The following is a 19,550-nucleotide window of genomic DNA, read 5'->3' as shown; positions in this document are numbered from 1 at the left end:
CAGGCCACATCCGCACCCTCCCCCTCGCCCATCCGCGCCCTCCCCCTCCACTTTTGCATACAAAAAACGTCTGTGCACAGGACAAGCCACAGGTTAAAATCCACTTAGCCCCACTACCACAGGCTTAGCTGCACTTAAGCCACGCAAAAAGATACATCGTAGCAAAACACCATAAATCCACGATATCTTATTCAAATAAAATGGGAAAAATGCGCAAATGCGTTAGGATTAGTTATTAGGGTTAGTTAGCCTATTTAGCGTTAGGGTTAAGGGTCCGGGAGCTCGAGGGGCGGTGTGAGCCCTTCGTAATCTGGAATATGGTATTTTGGTTATGTGTGTAGGTACCTCGCGAAGGGGGAGGGTGCGGATGGGCGAGGGGGAGGGTGCGGATGTGGGCTGGAATAGAGGGCGACAAACTGATCGTGACGTACCGCTTTCCTCATATTTATGGAGGTGGACAGAGGGCATTCCAAGGTTATTGCGCAGTTTTCCACGCACCATGGGTTGACGACAACGTTTCATGTTGACGAGCTATAGAAAATATGGGGACCCAGTGGATTGGTACTCGGATAGAACCCCGACACGTCAAGCTAAAATACTCACAGTGACAGGACCAGGCTCCTTGTGATGAGATCTGCTTACCATATGCCAACCTCCCTCCTATCCATCGATGCGGCGGGTGCGGCCGCTGCATATTCTGCGTTGCAGTATTGCTCTCACGCCTCCATCATAGGTATACATTACTTAACAGTAGTGTTTATTCTCCAAGTTTTCCACGGGTTCGTACTATTCACTTGCTCATACGGAAGACGGCTGAGCTGTCGCAAGCAAGCAGCCGTTCAGCATTAGCCAGCTTGATGGTACTCCTGTTATCCTGCTGTCACAATTGCCGTGCAAGGGGGTTGTAGATTGCCAAGCATCACACTATTTCGTGCCTGGCTGTCAGCCATGTCAACACCTAGGGGGCGGCCCTGAAGCAACTTTGCTTACTTTGGCAACGTACTTATCACGAAGCAACCAGGTCTCGAACGCCATACATGTGAGAAGAGCGTTCAAGGTTTAAAAAGGGCAACTTGCATGCAGTTTCCGTGCACCCGGGTAACTGTCCCGAGAAGTTTCCGACCTTTGGATCGGCAGGGCTCTAGAGGCAAAGTAGACAATCCCCCGAGATCATCTTATCTGTGTCCTGGGGAAAAAAAATGAAGGTCTAATCTATACGTGGATGATGCATTCATGTCGTGGTGGTCCGTGAAGGAAGCTAAGAAGTTAAAGATGAGTGCGCTTAAAACGGCCGCCATCACGTCGTCTCGCAAACTTCCGTAGGATCTAGTGAGAGCATTGACATGACGGAACATCAGCCAGCCCAACATATATCAGCCGCTTGCTGGTCATTAGCATGAGCTAATTGATCAATTGTTTCAATGGATGTAAACATGATATAGCGCGGCTGCTATATCTCCAAGCGTCTGTGCTCTACCACAAGCGCCATGGTAGGCCATCCTATCGACCCTCTTTAGTCACGGGCCAATGCGCTCGTATAGCGTCGCTGAAGAAACGCCTTTGGATGAGAGTGCTGCTTACTTCCAGTATACACTACAGTACTAGTATCACTATTCATTAGCAAGAAACTGTCAAACTGCAGTCTTCGGGACAAGGAATATTGCATTCAAGCAGGTTCAGGTGAGATTTGGCCTGCATATCGTCGGCTGTCGATATGCGGCCGGACATTAGATACATAATGTAGTGCAAACTCTCCAGCCTCTGCTCGTGGCTATAGTGAGCATGGAATAGAGACGAGCGTCTTACCCTTCCAAGCCCTTTATTACTGAAAGAGCCGCTTCCAGAACCTCGGCAGCAAAGCGGCAGCTTACCCTAGCTGGGGCTGTCTCATCGAGTGTGCCATTTAACCACGAGGAGTGTAGATCGCCAGCCCAGAAGCTGGTAAATACGCTGGGCCCTGTCTGGCTTTTTGGCGTGCGCAGTGGAGTCTTTCAACATCGGCATGTCTAGCCCCTCGTGGGCTTTATGTAGCACTCGCCATGGGGTCAAATAGCCACCCGAGTCTCACAAACGCCAGAAAGAGACGCGTGCAGTCACATCAGATCCGGGGCAGTCAAAGTCCAATGTCCATCTACAATGGATTAGGATGGCCCCCTAGTGCAGGAACCACGAGGGCGTGTCAGGGGTCCCACAAAGTCGTTGCGAGCGTCCGACCAAATACCGGGGATCCGATGACAGGGAAATGGTCTTGATACCCAGCAGGGCCTCCCTGAAGACAATTCATATATTCACCATGCTTCCGCTTCGTCTGGAGTCCGAGTCGGCTTGGATCCGGTCTGCCATTTCTCCAAGACCATCCCATCTTTCTGCCGGCAGAATACCAGTTCGCCTGATTTCATAGAGATGGCCGAGATCGAGAACCGGGGCCCTCAGCTCCTCGGTGTCGATGTCTTCTTCATCATCCTTGCTTTGATCACCACATTGCTGAGAATTTATGTACGAATCTTCATGGTCAAGTCGTGGGGCAAGGAAGACTGGTTCATGCTTGCTGCCACGGTAAGTGATTTTGTCCCTTTGCAAGCATGTATTATTGTACTAAGCAATCATAAAACAGACGGCCTTTGTTCTCTTTTGTTCTTTTTCGATATCTGGTGTCCATTATGGAACTGGTCGACACTTTGCAGACTTGACGGAAGATAATGCCATGTCGGCCATGAAGGTTAGTTCTAGTCTTTCCCCTCTAATCTTCGGACTGTCTAGAACCTTTGCTGAGTGGTCATGTACAGTGTTGGTTCTTCTGCTACCTCTTCTACGCCACCTCCATGATTTGCTCGAAATTGTCCATCGGCTTCTTCCTTCTTCGCATTACCGTGAAGAAGATTCATATCTGGATTGTCTATGGTGCCATGTTCTTCTCCGTCCTTTCCGGTATTGCCTTCTTCCTCGTCACATTATTACAATGTACACCGGTATCATTCTTTTGGTAAGCCTTCCTCAGCCTCTATGGTCATTTCTTCTGCGGCCAAACTATATCGTCCCACGTCTGCTACCAGGAATGTCTAGACTAACATATGAACTCACAGGGAACGAGTCGGTGAATTCTACGGTGATCCAATGGAGGGCACCTGCGTCAGCGCCGAAGTGATTATTGGTCTCGCCGCCCTTTACAGCACTTTCAGTGTCTTATCCGACTTTACATTTGCCATTCTGCCAGCTTTTCTTTTGTGGGATCTCAAAATCGACAGGAGAACAAAGTTCACCATCATTCCCATCCTGGCCATGGGTTGCGTGGCCTCCTCGGCGGTGGTCGCCCGATTTCCTTACCTACCAAACTTTCGAAACTTTGACTTTCTCTTTGCCACCGTCGACATTGCCATCTGGTCGGCCGTGGAGCAAGGGCTCGCCATCGCCGCCGGCTGTCTGGCGACCCTGCGGCCCTTGCTCAAGGAGGTTAGCTATCGGCTCGGCTGGAGCAAGCCGTCGAATGGCTCCAGCGGCCACATGAGCGGCATGATGTCGGGCACGTTTCCCAACACGGGCGGACGCAGCCGCGGCATGAGTCGCAATTTGGACATGTACGACTTGTCCGAGTTCACACAGATTGACGATGAGGAGTCGAAAATAGGCAGTAAACCTGCCAAGGAGGGGCGCTTTAGCATTCCGAGTCTGCGGTCTCCGAAACTGCCTCCATCGACGACCGAGCGGAAAAGTGTTAGTACAAAGGTCAAGGCGGTCTCTGAAGGGATCGATAGCGAGGAGGAGCTCAGCGATCAACAAAGCCAAAAAGTTGTCGTCTCCAAGGAATTTTCTTAGTCATCAGTCGGGAAAAAAAAAAGCAAAAGGAGAAGTGCGGTGTAAGATAAGCTCTTAATATTGTACCAGATACCCTGGCGCCCTTATCAGAATATGGGTAGCATAATTTGTAGATTATGATTGTTATGAAGCAACCAATTCAGGAACTCATTGAATATTACAATTAAAATTGCTCTACGTATGGTGCAGGTACATTAAATCCCTAAAAATATAATAGCCCAGCCCTCCTCATTGACTGTTCAGGCTTTCATTGGGCAGCCTTACGTATCCCGTGACCACACCTGCTTCTCTTGTGAGGGGTCTATTTCAGCTGAAAATCGCATCAAGCATAAATGCAATATTTGCAATCAACAGAAGAGCTTTTATGGCATTCAAAGAATGTCTTGAAAGCTCCACTCAATATCGACTGATATCACTCATCTTGCTATCGACATGGCAGAAATTGTCGCAATGGTTGGCAACATAGTAGGAACGGGCTTGCAGCAGTTGATTCCATCGAATACCTTTCTTCTGGATCCCGGATTGTCAGAGAAGCGAAGTCGTCTTCAAGATGAAGCACGCATTTTCTTACGAGTGCTTGATTTTAACGTGGACGAAGATTCCAGCACCCAGACTGTTGGCGATATTCAAGCGTCAGACGATGCTGCCAATCAGAGTCCTGAGCTATCAGAAAGGGTCACGAATATGATCAATAACTTGCCGACCCAAGCACGAGGCGCAGTGCGACTCTATGTTGAGCAGGACTGTGACATGAATGATACATATCTCGAACATCTCTGTCAACTGTTGCCGGATTTCTCACTCTCGAAATATTGCTCGCCGTCGCATCGCGGGTTTAAAGCGGCGGCCTCACAATGGCATCACACGGGGCCAGTTCATTGGTGTTCAGCATGGTCATTCGGTTTTGGTACAGCTCCCAGATATGAAAATGCCAATGAACACGGCCTCATGAAACTGCTTGGATTTCGCAATGTTCGAAATACAGTCACACCGGCTCAAGTATTTGGGCAGATAGGCAGTGCGCAGCGCCTGAACAGAGACATCATGAGAAAAGCTCGACAGACTTGTTTGTGGAATGATCACCAAGGAGAACTTGTAAGTAAGTCGATCATCTCTGTTTTTGAGTCCCAAGTAACTTTATTCGGAACTCTGTGTATGCGGGTATCGTCTCGGCACAGTTGCATCTGGACTTCAAATGAACTGGAAACGGGAAGGCTGACGTCCTGCGTAGTGCTGATATCATGCAAGAATTATGGACATGGATCGACCAATGACTCTACAAATGCTCATAATCTTGTCACTATTCTATCTAATTTATGGGCTTATTTCGCACCTTTGACCCATGGAGCCAGTCAAAATTTGATAATGAAGCTCCTGATGCTTTGGTATCACTATGCACATTTGCTGGAGTTGATCTCATTTATTCAAGGAGCGCGCCATTATTATTTCGCCAGCCGCCAGAGCCTTTTCGACTCTCGCATCTCTTCATTAGAGATGAATCTGATGCAAGACATGACCTATGATGTAGGTTTCTACCAGGATCTCGGAATTAGTGTCAAGAACTTGACGGTGCTCATCGAGTCACTTTCATCCAGTATGGAAGCTACAATCAACCTGCGAGCAAGAGAAGAAGACGGTGACGACGGTGCTGTGAATTATTTCAACGAGCTCATGGCCGACATCCGGGGCGTATGCGCAGATGCATTGAGCAAAACAACTGACATGTCGTCCAGTATGGAACACCAACTAAAGTTCTTGGAATTACGACGAGAGATCAAGCAGTCAAACAGTCTCTGGATCTTGTCGGTGCTTGCGAGCATCTTCCTGCCCCTGAGTCTTGCAAGTGGTGTTTTGAGCATGGGAACACGGTTCAAGGAGCTGGGACCTCTCCTCTACGACTTCTGCGGCGTTGTAGTTCTGCTCATGACACTGGTCTTTGTCATCATAGCAGCCATATGGCTGCTGATGAAAATTACTGATGTTATTGCAAGATTCAGAAGGCCTTCCCATCGCATTGTGGAACGCGTTTGGACAAGTTTTCTGATTTGCATGGCTCTACTAGGATGGGGAATGGTATTGGGCTCCTTTCTGGTGGGTATGCTTGATGATATACAGCTCGGAGGGCGAATCCTTGGTTTTGGTATGTTGTGTCTGCTTGGGCTGACGGTCGTGGGAGGCACTGGTATGAGGAGTGGTGTCCAAGTCATTGATTCCATCCACGAGGGTGAAGACAAAAGCTTCGAGCAGCCGCCTACCTAGGTAATCAGGCAGTGTTTCACATTGGTAGGTAGATACGGGCTTACGAATGAGGCACAGCTACCTACAAGCATGAACAACAAAAGATCATTTTCATCAACAAATACGCGCATGTTTCTACCAGTGATGACTAGTCTGGGATATCATAATGATTTGAGACTTATAGTCCCCAATATCATCATTCATTTCTCTCCAGGTGTCTTGGTCTCAACACGTCCACTTCGCATCACCTGAACAGTTTCGATATTGCTTTTCAACTCGTAGTGCTGTCATGTCGTCGTAGACGCGTACGTTGAATATATCATCATTGATTCAGGTGGCACTACCTTTTATTGAGATCAGAACCAATTTGACAACAAGTCAAGTTACTGACAGTAGGGAAAAGAACCTTTTTTTCTTCTTTTCCCATTACCCTCGGGAATGATTGAGATAACCTATATACATAAACTCTGAGAGTTTACACGTGGTGAGCGAATTTTGAATTGAAAGTTTTATAAAAACTCGCATTGTTGTTGGGGGTCTTTTCCAAGGGCTGAGACTTGCGAATTGCGTTGCGATTTAAAAGGTTTAAAAGAATCAACTTTCACATGCTTTCCAACTTCCATGTCCAGACTTGGTGCTATGGTTCTGTCAACATAATATGCAGGTCGATGCAAGGTGAACAAATTGTTTTCAAAGGCTTGATTCATACAATGCTTGGATACGCCAGAGCTGGATATCCCATAGGATTCGAGTTTCGAGCTGGGATGGAAGAAGGCCATTCTCGCTTGTTTACCATTTCCAATGTGGTGTCTTGGAAGAATTTGCGATTCAGACAATGGGCGCTAGGGCTGCAAGAGACAGAAAACCCGGTCTGCATGAACTAGTGCTGCTTTGTACAACAACGGTGATCTGCGATGCGACGCTGAAGGAGTGAGACGGTGAGCAGTGAGAATTTGAGGTTCCAACTTGTCGTCCATCCACATCATGAGGGATGGTGTTCTGCCGCTGACCAAGACAACGATTATCAGGCTTCCGCGTCTCGCCAGGGAATGAGGATTCTAGGATTCCCATACAATCAAGCTTTGGAGATCTATCTCAGTGGTTGTTTGGTCTAGACCACCAGTCTCCCGAGAGACGCCAACCAGGATTACGGAGACTAAGCACGGTCGCTAGGTTCCTGAGGCTCTTTGTGAGATTTGACGCCAGGCTGTCGAGCATCGCGTCTTTCACCGCCGATCGGAAACTTGGCAGACCGTAATGCGGATTTGTTGAGAGCGCGAATTGGCATGCGTGATGTCATTGCCCGTTACTAGCGCTGCTAAGGGCCGGGAGCTTCTGACATGGCAGTCTCCAGTACTTGGTTCCCCATATGATTCTCCGCACCCTTCCCCGTCTCTGTACTTTGGAGAAACCGAAGGCCTGGACAAATAGGAGCGGCGCTGACACAGGGGGGCCCATGGGGCTTATCCGGGCTGGGCCTAATGCCCCCGAGTTGCCCCTCCATCCCGGGGCAGCTCGTCCTGTAACATCGTCAACTCGCGTGGGTTTGTCTGCAAAGCCAGTCAGACAAATGGTTTATTTTGGTTCTGGTTTTCTCTGGAACAAACTGCCCGCCACGCTGCCCTGCCCGGCCCTGCCCGCATACATTAGCAACGCGACCAGACCTGCAAGCCAACGCAGACCAACCAGCCAGTTGGCAATGCGGTAGATAGGAAATAAACTAAGCTTGAGGTTTGCGCCCCTCTCCTCCTTGAGTCGTTGTCGGCTTGCCAGAACGAGATAGTCACCATACCTAGCTCTCCTCGCGTACCTGAATCTTTCTGCCACACCACCACACCTGTGCTGTCACAAAATTCAATTTTTTAAGTTTCCCTGCAAGCTCTGCTTCTGCTTCTGCTTCTCCTTCTGCTGCGACTGCATACTCTTGGAAAGCCTCTTTCTTCCCGTGAGCTCCCGTGAGAATCGGGTTCGACGTTGTCCAATCTGATATTGTTTCCCGTCGTCCCTAGCAGCAAGCTTTCTCTCGTGTCGCTCTTCTCCCCCAAGCCCTCGCAATGGTCGTCTTTGATGGGCACGAGTACCTCACCGAGGAGGAGAAGCGCTTGAAGGAGGACCGTGATCGTGTCAAGTACTGGAAGAAATGGGGTCCTTATGTCGCTGAGCGGCAATGGGCTACAGGCAAGCCACCTTGCATCCCAATTGAGCACGTCTCGGTCTTTGCGGCTTTTACTGACATGAACTGGTCCAGTGCGCGAGGATTACAGCCCGGACGGCGACGCATGGAGTCGTAAGTTTAGCATGTTCAGTGTCGAAAATCTTTGATCGCATGCTGATTATCCTGCGATACAACAGATTTCACTCACGATGATGCCCGGTCTCGAGCTTTTCGGTGGGGCGAGGATGGTATTGCTGGAGTCTCCGATACCCATGGCCTCCAGAACATTGCCTTTGCATTCTGGAACGAACAAGAGTACGTGAGGCGCCCGTCATGTTTTACCGTATAGTCGCTTACAAAAATCCAGCCCCTTCCTCAAGGAGCGACTTTTTGGATTGTCCAACCCCCAAGGTAACCATGGTGAGAGTATCAAGGAAGCTCACTTCCACTTGGACAACACTCCTGTAAGTGCTGTGAATGATCAAAACTGCTCATGTGATCCATGCTAACAGTCTTTACATAGACGGTATGAACCTCGTCCACCTTCGAACCGATGCATTGTACTGACACAACAAGCACTCCTACATGAAATACCTTTACAAATATCCCCAGAAAGCCTTCCCCTACGAGGACCTGCTGAAAGAGAACGCAAAGCGCGGCAAGGCCGACAAGGAATACCAGATCATTGATACCGGCATCTTTGAGGAAGACAGGTATTGGGACATTATAATTGAGACTGCCAAGGAGGACGATGACCCCGAGGAGCTCCTGTTCCGGGTGACAGCTTGGAACAGAGGCCCTGATCCTGCTCCTCTCCATATTGTCCCGCATGTCTGGTTTCGCAACACTTGGGCATGGGGTAGAGAGGCGGAGGATCTCAAGCCATCCATTTCAGCCCACTCTGAGAACATGGCCAAGTCGATGCATCACAAGCTTGGTGACCGCTATGTCCTCCTCTCGCCTTCGCCTGGTGTCGGACCTAGTGGAGAAGATGTCCAGCCTGAGCTCATGTATACTGACAATGACACCAACGTTGACCTCTTGTACGGACAAGAGAACAAGGTCCCCTATGTCAAGGACGCTTTCCATCAATACATTGTCGAGGGAAAGACGAAGGCCGTCAACCCCGCCAAGACTGGTACAAAGTGCGCTGCTTGGTTCGCTTTCAACGAGTCCGGCGGTGTTGCGCCTGGAGAGTGTGCTGGTAAGCAAGCCTTTGGCATCCACTTGTTAAATCATCTTTACCTGGACTAACACTCACCTATAGTCGTTCGTTTCCGCTTCGGCAAGAAGGCCGAGAACTACCTCGATGAAGAAGAGTTCGACGACGTCATGGAGAAGCGCCGCGAGGAAGCTGATGACTTCTACTACCGACTCAGTCCCCTGCCGATGAGCGATGACCTCCGCAGCATCCAGCGTCAAGCTTTCTCTGGAATGATGTGGTGCAAACAATACTATCAATTCATCTGGGACCAGTGGGCCAACGGTGACCCTGCGCAGCCACCGCCGCCCGAGTCCAGGAAGTCGATCAGAAACACGCAATGGAGACATTTGCATATTGATGACATCCTGTCCATGCCGGATTCCTGGGAGTATCCCTTTTTCGCGGCTTGGGATAGTGCGTTCCATTGTATTCCGCTTGCCATGATTGACCCCGACTTTGCCAAGAAGCAAATCGACCTCTTCACGCGAGAATGGTACTGCCATCCCAATGGTCAACTCCCAGCGTAAGTAAAAAAAAAAAAAGCCCCTGCATAGGCAATGTAGACTAATATCGCATCAGGTACGAGTGGAATTTTGGCGACGTCAACCCCCCTGTGCACGCCTGGGCAACCTTCCGTGTGTTCAAGATCGAGCGCAAATTGTACGGACGCCAGGACTTGGACTTCCTCGAGCGCGTCTTCCAGAAACTCTTGTTGAACTTCACTTGGTGGGTCAACCGAAAGGATGTGGATGGCAAGAATGTCTTCGAGGGTGGATTCCTGGGACTGGACAACATTGGTCTATTCAACAGATCTGAGCCGCTGCCCACTGGTGGTACTCTAGAGCAGGCCGACAGCACTGGATGGATGGCCTTCTATTGCCTGTGCATGTTGAACATCGCTCTTGAGCTGGCCAAGCACAGGCGAATCTACGAGGATATTGCCTCAAAGTTCTTTGAGCACTTCATTTTCATCAGTGACGCCATGACCTTCAAATCTGGCCAGTCTGAGGAGAAGTCGCTGTGGAACGAAGAAGACGGCTTCTACTACGACGCAATCTCTTGGGGCGGACCCTGGATTCAGCAGCTGCCCGTGAGATCGCTGGTGGGTCTGATCCCGCTGTATGCTACCTTGACCTTGGAGCCCGAGCTGGTCAACAAGCTGCCTTCATTCAAGAAACGTGTCGATTGGTTCATGGAGCACCGATGTGACTTGGCAGAACGCAACATGGCCAGCATCAGGAAGAGAGGAAAGGGAAACAGAATTCTCCTCTCAATGGTCGGCAAGGACCGCCTTGAGAAGATCCTGAAGAGAATGTTGGACGAGGACGAGTTCCTCAGTGAACATGGTATTCGTTCGCTGTCCAAGTATCACAAGGAGAACCCATACTCGATGAATGTCAATGGGCAAGAGTTCAAGGTTGGATACGTGCCTGGTGATTCTGACAGCGGTCTCTTTGGAGGCAATAGCAACTGGAGAGGTCCGATTTGGTTGTGTGTCAACTTCCTCTTGGTGGAGTCTCTGCAGAGGTTCTACTTGTTCTACGGACCGCAGTTCCAGGTGGAGTGCCCGACTGGCTCCGGTGATTACATGCATTTGGGCCATGTGTCGGAGGAGATCCAGCACCGCCTGCAGCATCTATTTGCTCGCGGCGACGATGGGCGACGCAGCATCAACGATGGAAACGATGTTCTTGATTTTGACCCGCACTGGAAGGACCACATGTGGTTCCACGAATTCTTTGATGGCGACACGGGTCGTGGTCTGGGAGCAACGCATCAGTGTGGTTGGACGGGTCTGATCGCCCGCATGATTCATGACACAGGGTAGGTCAAACAGCAAACATAACTTGTAACGATACTGACTACTTTATAGCATCAGCTGTCGTCTGCCACAGACTCCTAGGACTCCGTCCGTTGGCATGGCCCACTACTTTGACGATGTTTTCCATCGCACAGTGCACGGGCATAAGGAGAAGAACGGCAAGCCCAAGATGCGCCGCTCCTCCACGGCGCGATCGATTGGAGCCCGAAGTGACTTTGAAGGCTCAGTCAATGGAGATGATGATGACGTTGCCTCGCTAGGCAACAGCGTTTCTAACCTCGACCCTGAGCGCGAGAGTGAGCGTAGAGAGGCAGATGCCCATCTTCACCACTACATCAGCGAGCAGCTGGAAAGAGTGAAGACAGACTTGGAGCACGACGGCTACAACATGGAGGATGAATTCGAGACACACGCATAGACACCTCTAGAGAGAGTTGATGGGATACGGGAATTAGATTGGGCTTGAAAATTGGGCTCGATATTAGATATTGATAGATTAGTAGCTTATACTCGACAATCGCTATTATACTAGCATAGACTAAATTCAAGATTAGGGGTTTCCTGGCACTTTCGATATAGCTTGTGGGGAGAAGTGAAAATACACGCGAGATGACCCAAGTTACTTGATTCGACGGCAGAACAGCGGCGTCAACTCGGCATGAAACTGCTTGTACACGCTCGAGTTTACTAAAGCTACCTACCCTTTTCAACTTATCGGGAAAGTACCGTGATCGCCATTGACGTTGTCCCTCATGGCGCCGCAATGTAACTCGACACATCCATCGACAAAGAGTATCTGCATGAACTGGAGGGCTGTTCAATAAATGTCAATAAATGCGGCGCCGACAACCTGGTTCAGAAGCCATCGCCGCTGTGGGGGAAACTCCGGGGTTGGAATTTAGGCTAAATGCAAACGGTGAACCGGTGACGTGCATATTCCCCCTGCGTGCGTACTGAAGCATGGTCCTTAAATTCGCCGAATCACAGCCATTTGTGGATTCTGGAAGTAGTAAAAGGTTTATACTTTGTGTTTTTGCCACGGAGCCTCGGCTTGATCTATTGGGCTGAATTAGTATACAGTCGAGGAGAGAGTTGGGAGGAAAAGGCCATACAGTAACTATTCGGGACGATCACTCGAAGATACTTGATGAAACTTTACAGGCGAGGCTTGATTTTGTGGACGGAACATTCTTCAAGCAGTATCGACGGAAAAAGATTTAACCCTCTAAACATTTGTCAGTATGCGTGTATCTGGCTTGCATGGCAATCTCGAACAAATGAGTTGCCAGCATCGAGTGGTGCAAAGTCCCTGTTCCGAATGCATGACGCCTTACAGGTAGTCGGCGATCAAGGGCAGTTCGTCGTATAATACTGCGTCGCGATCAATGTACTATTGGCGGAATATCTGGCTGTTCCGACCTATTTTGTGATATCATCGCGTTAAAAGATCGCGCGTCTCGAGGAGTCGAGTGATTGTACTTTTGAATACGAGTCCGAATTGCATGATATGTAGGCAGGCATTTTGGCACTTTTCCAATGAGAGTCTTCGGATTAGTAACATGGCCTGCGGCGTAGACCATTTTGGTGATTCGTCCGTCTGCAACTATTCACATCGAGGCACAACGAGCAAGATACCTAGGTAGTCAGGCACAAACATACACACACACATCTATCTCTTTATGACTTTCAAAAAGAAGCGCACCAATAAATTACGTCTCTTGAATTCAGGCTAAATGCTAAACTATTGTTTGTTCTACCTGTAGGAATGGACTTTTGTCATTCGTTGGGAGATCTTGGTACGTTTCTACTGATTAATAAGTAAACATCAAGTCAATATCAAATCACAAGAACTCATAAAGTGTCGAAAAGCCAAAAGTATAAGTATCCGAAACATGTCGAATAATTGAGGAGGAACTCAACAATGACATACTTCATTGACTTTCCCCCGATTATCCAAGATGAAGTTCATTCTTGTTACTTTGGCGTGTCTGGTGGCACATCCAATGGCTGCGGCAGGTTCTGCTCTTCCAGGAGCCGCCGCGCTCGACAGACGAGCATGTCTTCCAGCCCTGAATTACACTGTTGAGATTGATTATGTCGGGTGCTACACGGACCCAACGACACCTAGAACCCTGACCGGTGCATCCTTCACGTTGAGCTCAAACTCTCCTGAAAATTGCGGCTTCTTGTGTGGTCGAGCTGGCTACTCCTATGCTGGAGTTGAATATACTAGGTATACACCAATCATGAGATTGAGTGTGAGCAGTGCTGACTGTCTTCTTTAGTCAGTGCTTCTGTGGGAACAGCATCGGAAACGAGAAGGCGGATGAATCCTCGTGCAGTAGCGCGTGTCCCGGAGATGCCACTAAAACCTGCGGCCAGGCGTATTTGTAAGTGTTGTCGGAAAATCCTCAGAAGTCAAAGACGAGCGCTAAGCCCTCCTTCAAGTGTCAATGTATGGGAGGTGACCAACCCAGTCGACGGAGGAGTGTCTACATACTTTCCAGACTGTACCCGCGACCCCCTGTGCTCCAACGCTGTATGCGACACTTCGCTGTCACCCCAGGAGAGGGCGTCGGCTTTGGTCGCCGAGCTGACCATTGACGAGAAGCTGACGAACCTCGTCGAAGAAGCACCGGGAGTGCCTCGCCTGGGTATTATGCCGTATGGATGGTGGTCGGAAGGACTTCACGGCTTGGCTTCATCCCCAGGTGTCTTTTTCAACGATGCGGGTAATAACTATAGTTACGCGACGTCTTTTCCCCAGCCAATCCTGACCGGCGCGGCGTTTGATGATGAATTGGTCAGAGCCATTGGCGAGGTCATCAGCACTGAAACTAGGGCATATGATAATGTCGGCCGTGTTGGGCTCGATCTTTATGTGAGTGATCTGACTTTTGACAATTCATCCCACCGACCTAACAGATCTTGACTTGTCAGACACCCAACATCAACCCCTTTCGAGATCCTCGCTGGGGTCGCGGTCAAGAGACGCCCAGTGAAGATCCCTTTCATGTGCAGAGCTATGTTTCTGCGCTTCTATCTGCCCTGGAAGATAGTTCCTCGGGCGAGAAGAAGGTGATTGCCACTTGCAAGCATTACGCAGGCTATGATTTTGAGGGGACCAGCTCCGTCAGCCGACACAGTTTTGACGCCGTTATTACGCTACAAGACTTGTCCGAATACTACCTGCCACCTTTCAAGACCTGTGCGGCAGACGAGCAGGTCGGCGCCATCATGTGCAGCTATAATGCCGTCAATGGCGTGCCCGCCTGCGCTGACTCGTATCTCCTCGAAGATATCTTGCGTCAGCACTGGGGATGGGAGAGTCCCGAGCATTACGTCTCGACGGACTGCGGTGCGGTTGATGATATTTCGGGAGGACACGGCTACGCTGCAGATCTGGGCCATGCCTTGGCAGTGGCCTTGCAAGCTGGTACCGATGTAGACTGTAGCTTTGGCGACGACGCAGCGTATCAGCAAGCCTGGAACCAGTCTCTCATCACCGAGGCAGAGGTGGACAAGGCCTTGACCAGACTGTACGCGGCACTCGTCAGTGTGGGGTTCTTTGATCCCGCTTCGACTCAGCCTCTTCGCGCACTCGACTGGAGCGATGTCAACACTCCCGATGCTCAGACGCTCGCCTATCAAGCCGCTGCAGAAGGTGCGGTACTGCTCAAGAATGATGGGATTCTTCCCCTCGCCCTGGAGCAGGTTGGATCGGTGGCCTTGATCGGTCCCTGGGCGCAAGCGACACAACAGATGCAGGGCAATTACGCTGGCCCAGCCCCGTATCTCATCTCGCCCGCAAATGCCTCCACTACTTTGGGGGTCAATTATACGTATGTCCTTGGATCCGGGATAAGCAGTAGCGATAGCTCAGCAGATGAAGCGATCCAGGTCGCGATTTCGGCAGATACAATCATCTACATGGGTGGCATTGATAACACCATTGAGGCCGAGTCTCTGGATCGGACCGACATTGCGTGGCCAGCATCCCAGCTTGATCTAATTCGAAGGCTTGCTGCTCTCGGAAAACCGCTCGTGGTCGTGCAGTTTGGAGGTGGCCAAGTTGACGATACCGAACTGCTCGCGAATGAGTCGGTGAACGCCCTTCTATGGGGAGGCTATCCGGGCCAGTCGGGCGGCACTGCCATTGTCGATATCCTCTTTGGCAACGTTGCTCCTGCTGGACGCCTACCCATAACGCAGTACCCGGCTTCTTACACCAGTCAAGTTCCTCCAACGGACATGGATCTCCGCCCGAGCTCTGGAAATGCAAACCTCGGACGGACGCACATGTGGTACGAGGGTGAAGCCCCTGTTCCTTTTGGATTTGGACTGCACTACACGGAATTCGCAGTGGAATTGGCTGGCGAGCCGACATGGCTCAATGGCTTCACCTCGGAACAAAACATTGGCAACATACCCTCACAGGTCAATACGACCGACTGGCTCAACACCCTCAACTTGCCTGTGCTGGAGGTACCTCTGTCTGTCGAGAATAAGGGAAGCGTGGCCTCGGACTATGTTGTTCTCCTCTTTGCCAACTCCACGGCCGGCCCAACACCCCGACCAAGCAAGATTCTAGCAGCATATGGCCGCGTCAAGGGCGTCGAGCCGGGCGCTGCGGCCACAGTGAGCCTCGAGGTGAAGCTGGATCGTATTGCGCGAGTAGATGAACAGGGCAACAGAGTGCTTTACCCAGGAAGCTTTGAGCTGTTTGTGGACCTTGATGCGAAAGCGAGTTATGGGTTTACCTGGACCGGGTCGGATCTGACCATTGAGAATTTCCCGCAGCCCAATACTAGCCAGAAGCGCATTAGATATGTGGTCTAGATGGTGGAAAGTGTACTCATCATATAGGGTCATGACTTTAAGTGGCACATTGATTCTCTATGACTTTTCATTGAGCGCAATGATGTATGCTCAATGTCCTAGAAGCCTTTCACATATACATGATTTTTTGTCGTCTCAATGACCTCCATTTTCATGCCTACCCGAACGGTGCCCTCGTTTTTCGGACAGCTGAGCATGCCGAAACACGGTTTCCACTTGATGCCCTCGTCAATACGCCGATAGCTGACAAGGGTATTCCAAGGCTCATGAGCATTCTTCTCGGCCGTATCGGGATTCACATTAGGGACTTGACACCTGGCGCAATGGGCCGAGACGTCAATATCAATCGTCGACGGGCTCGCAACAACAAGGGCACCCGACGGCGCGGGGCCATTGACGATGCGCACCTGCTTCCAGTCGTCCTCGCTCCAGGCCACGTCGCCGCGGACCACGATATTGGGACGGAAGCGCTCGATACCAATCTCGGCCTCACCCTTGGCCCGGAGCCGGCTGTTGAGCTCGCGCAGCGACGCCTCGTTGGCCAGGAGCAAGGGCAGGACGTCGGGGAAGTTGGTCGACTCGCGGCGGCCCAGGAGCTCGGGACTGCCGTTGCCGCGCAGCACGCGCGGCGTCGGACCCTTGTAGACCAGCTTGACGTCCTGGCCGAGCTCCTCGCGCACCAGCGCGTTGACCTCGTCGCCGTAGACCCAGCCGTCTGTCTCGGTGCCCCAAATGTCGACCGTCTCACACGTCGTGTGCGCCTCCAGCCAGGCCCGCGTCGGCCGGGCCGGGATCATGACGCGCTTCTCCGGATGGTTCCGGATACTAATGACTAGCTGGAGGTCTTCCTTGACCTCTCGATGGTGTTTGGTGGTGTCCTGCTCATCTTGGGCGGGCTGTACCGAGGCGGCGGCGGCGGCGCTGATGCTCGCGAGCGCCGTGTCAATCAGCGTCAGCTCCGAGTACTCGCGAATGGTGACGAATTTGTTTTTCCCATTCGTCGTACTAACAAACATCCAATTCCGGTCAAGATCGAGTCCTTGCCTCGTGACGCGGCTGGAGCGCACCGTGAAGCCACGGCACGATTTGATCGGGTATACACGCAGCTCCGATATGACGGCCGTTTCCCTCACGGTTGGGGCAAACGGGTTGAAGCTTTGAAGATTGACCATTTTCTTTTCTTTATATACTATATCTGAAGCATGAATATTTCTACTTTTGTAATATCTGCATTCAAAAGAACTTGTCCTTGTACAAAATATTGCTATATTATATCACGGCCGATTTGGAATCTGGGACCTGTTCTCTCAGAGCCCTTTGACGTCATATATGGAAGATTAATAAGGCGTGCGCCCGCTTATGCATCCCGGTACATCTCCGAGTGAGACGCGCAGAGAGCCGAAAATGCACATCTTGTCGTACACAGCATTGCCTCTTCTCTTTGGAATCCATCTTACACAGTGCCGTGTTGTTCTTCTTTCATTCTTCTTTCTCGCAAATCCGTGCTTCCTAGCCTCGGAGGAGCTACTACACAGTAGGTACATGGGCTTTGCCCATCAAGTGCGGGCCGCTCTCAAGTTGTTTGGCCGCTCACACACGCACGGCCTGACACGCGTCTTATGACACTCGTAACTCTATCCGCATCTTGCACCCGTGTGGCGGAATTGAGTCTCAGATATCGGAGATATATGGGGATTGTCCGGGGTCAGCCTGTGTTGATTTGCATCTTTTATCAAAAGATGTAGAGACTCTCAGAAAGGGTGCGTGCGCCAATGATGACAAGCCATGCCTCAGATGTCACAAATCAATCGCACAAGCCATGTGCCTAGTTGTGAGGAGTCATGAAGTGTTTTGTAGGGCATTGTCAACAGAAATGATCATCTGCAGGTTTGATTTATTAGTTTGTATTGTAGTAGTTGTGGCGACCGGACTATATTGATACAGGTAACGCGATGGAGGGTAAGTAGAGTTGGCGCTTGTCATTCAGTGCTGACTCTGTTGATCGGGAAAACCGCTGGCAATTGTTAGGGTGCGAGGTCGGCAAAGTCATCTAGGGCTGATAGTCGAGGACAGGTCAGAACCCAATCAAGATGGTCGGTCGATACACCAGACGCGATTCGATCTCCCAACCCGCGCGACTCGACTCGACGACCACCCACACCACACAAGCCACATACAGCGTAGGCTGGGCTGACTTATACGTGCAGCCTTTTTTTTTTTCGAGACGCACCATTTATATAGTCAGCCGCATCAAAAGTCTAGACGACTACACACAACACCAATCACCAAGCTTGGTGAATCACAAAATGGGCTTTTGTTTCAATACAGAGGTGTGTGAGACGGTGCTAATAAATAACTCTGTCAATATCTGCCACCACGAGATTGAACCATGCAGAATAAAGGTGTAATAGCCGGGGCTTGAAGATTCGCCGAAGGATCAACATGGAACTGCCAAAAGAAGTCTACGAGGCCAAGAAGGTTGATATGATTGATTTTGTGAGACGACTTAATTAGTACAGAAGAGACAAGGACGATTTAGGCTTGATGCAAGATTCCATCATCCTAGTTGGCATGTAGCCAACGACGGGCTGGCTTCTTTTGGGAATGGCCATTTGAACATTCATTCAATTTGGGGGAGCCTTTTTGAGATGATGATTATGACCTTTCACTGGCGGGCGCTTCTCTCGAGTCTCGAATAGCTTGCAGGGGAGCCCCTGGGGCTTCAATGTTGCTTGTCAAGCTAACCAAGGTAGCATTCGTCGGCCCTTGCAGAAATGCTGTCCCCGCATCGCACTATCGGTTTGTTCAATTTCCAATTTCAAAAATTTTGGCTACCCTTTTCCCGTCTTAACTCATTCATCGCGACGACTGGCCTCTTTCTCCCTTGTGGACGAGCGAGGAGGGAGTTGGGTTTTGCTGTGCCTTGGTGCGAACCAAAGTCGATGTCCGATCGGCGCGATCCCCACGTGCGATGGTAGCATTTTTCTTCTTTATTCATGTTTCTCTTTCGCCATCTATAAATTCGGGTAACTGCACGTCACCTTCGGTTGTGGCTCGTGGCACAGACAGACATGGCGCCACGACTTGTCTGTCTCAACGTCTTTTTAAACCTACCAGCCTACCAGTTCACCTACCTGCAGCTGCATCAATGTCGGTCCCGATTGCATCCGACGGAGATGCTCTCAACTCTATTCAGATCGTAATTCCTTGGGGCTCCATTTCACGATACGTATCAAAGTTCCCATTTGGTCTCTCTGGCCCCCTCTGGTCCCTGTCGTTTCTCTGGTTCCTGGCAAGCTCGAGATTCCCAAGAGCGTGCTAGGCTACTCCTGTACTAGTAAGCAGCGCGGCAGCTGGTGGACCGTATAATTAGCGCTCGCCATGGGCTGCTTGAACCCCTGATCAGTCTGCCGATCCCTCCTCCAAAGCTCCGTAGCCAGGAGCTAGCTAGCACAGCTTGCACCCGACAGCCTGTTCAT

General features: G+C 50.5%; 5 protein-coding genes across 5 annotated transcripts; 4 read left to right on the top strand and 1 right to left on the bottom strand.

Moving 5' to 3' along the window:
- Positions 1-2,403: 2,403 nt before the first annotated feature.
- PFICI_08593 (uncharacterized protein) lies at positions 2,404-3,813 on the top strand (the record flags this gene model as incomplete). The annotated part of the gene is made up of 4 exons (XM_007837174.1): positions 2,404-2,556; positions 2,615-2,719; positions 2,787-2,983; positions 3,084-3,813. 4 exons carry the CDS (start codon positions 2,404-2,406, stop codon positions 3,811-3,813), a joined length of 1,185 nt encoding a protein of 394 aa, XP_007835365.1.
- Positions 3,814-4,245: 432 nt separating this feature from the next.
- PFICI_08592 (uncharacterized protein) lies at positions 4,246-6,072 on the top strand (the record flags this gene model as incomplete). Its single annotated transcript, XM_007837173.1, has 2 exons — positions 4,246-4,908; positions 5,062-6,072. 2 exons carry the CDS (start codon positions 4,246-4,248, stop codon positions 6,070-6,072), a joined length of 1,674 nt encoding a protein of 557 aa, XP_007835364.1.
- Positions 6,073-8,105: 2,033 nt separating this feature from the next.
- On the top strand, positions 8,106-11,650 carry PFICI_08591 (uncharacterized protein; the record flags this gene model as incomplete). Its single annotated transcript, XM_007837172.1, has 8 exons — positions 8,106-8,196; positions 8,300-8,338; positions 8,404-8,521; positions 8,574-8,670; positions 8,783-9,410; positions 9,474-9,933; positions 9,990-11,234; positions 11,284-11,650. 8 exons carry the CDS (start codon positions 8,106-8,108, stop codon positions 11,648-11,650), a joined length of 3,045 nt encoding a protein of 1,014 aa, XP_007835363.1.
- Positions 11,651-13,190: 1,540 nt separating this feature from the next.
- On the top strand, positions 13,191-16,071 carry PFICI_08590 (uncharacterized protein; the record flags this gene model as incomplete). The annotated part of the gene is made up of 4 exons (XM_007837171.1): positions 13,191-13,465; positions 13,518-13,622; positions 13,681-14,113; positions 14,173-16,071. The coding sequence occupies 4 exons, from the start codon at positions 13,191-13,193 to the stop codon at positions 16,069-16,071; spliced, it is 2,712 nt and encodes a 903-aa protein (XP_007835362.1).
- Positions 16,072-16,169: 98 nt separating this feature from the next.
- PFICI_08589 (uncharacterized protein) lies at positions 16,170-17,243 on the bottom strand (the record flags this gene model as incomplete). Its single annotated transcript, XM_007837170.1, has 1 exon — positions 16,170-17,243. The coding sequence occupies one exon, from the start codon at positions 17,241-17,243 to the stop codon at positions 16,170-16,172; it is 1,074 nt and encodes a 357-aa protein (XP_007835361.1).
- Between the last annotated feature and the right edge of the window lie 2,307 nt (positions 17,244-19,550).

Source organism: Pestalotiopsis fici (assembly GCF_000516985.1).
Source record: "Pestalotiopsis fici W106-1 unplaced genomic scaffold PFICI_Scf_6, whole genome shotgun sequence".
Taxonomy (NCBI): domain Eukaryota; kingdom Fungi; phylum Ascomycota; class Sordariomycetes; order Amphisphaeriales; family Sporocadaceae; genus Pestalotiopsis; species Pestalotiopsis fici.
Note: the sequence above shows the minus strand (reverse complement) of the source record. Positions and strands in the feature narration are given on the sequence as shown.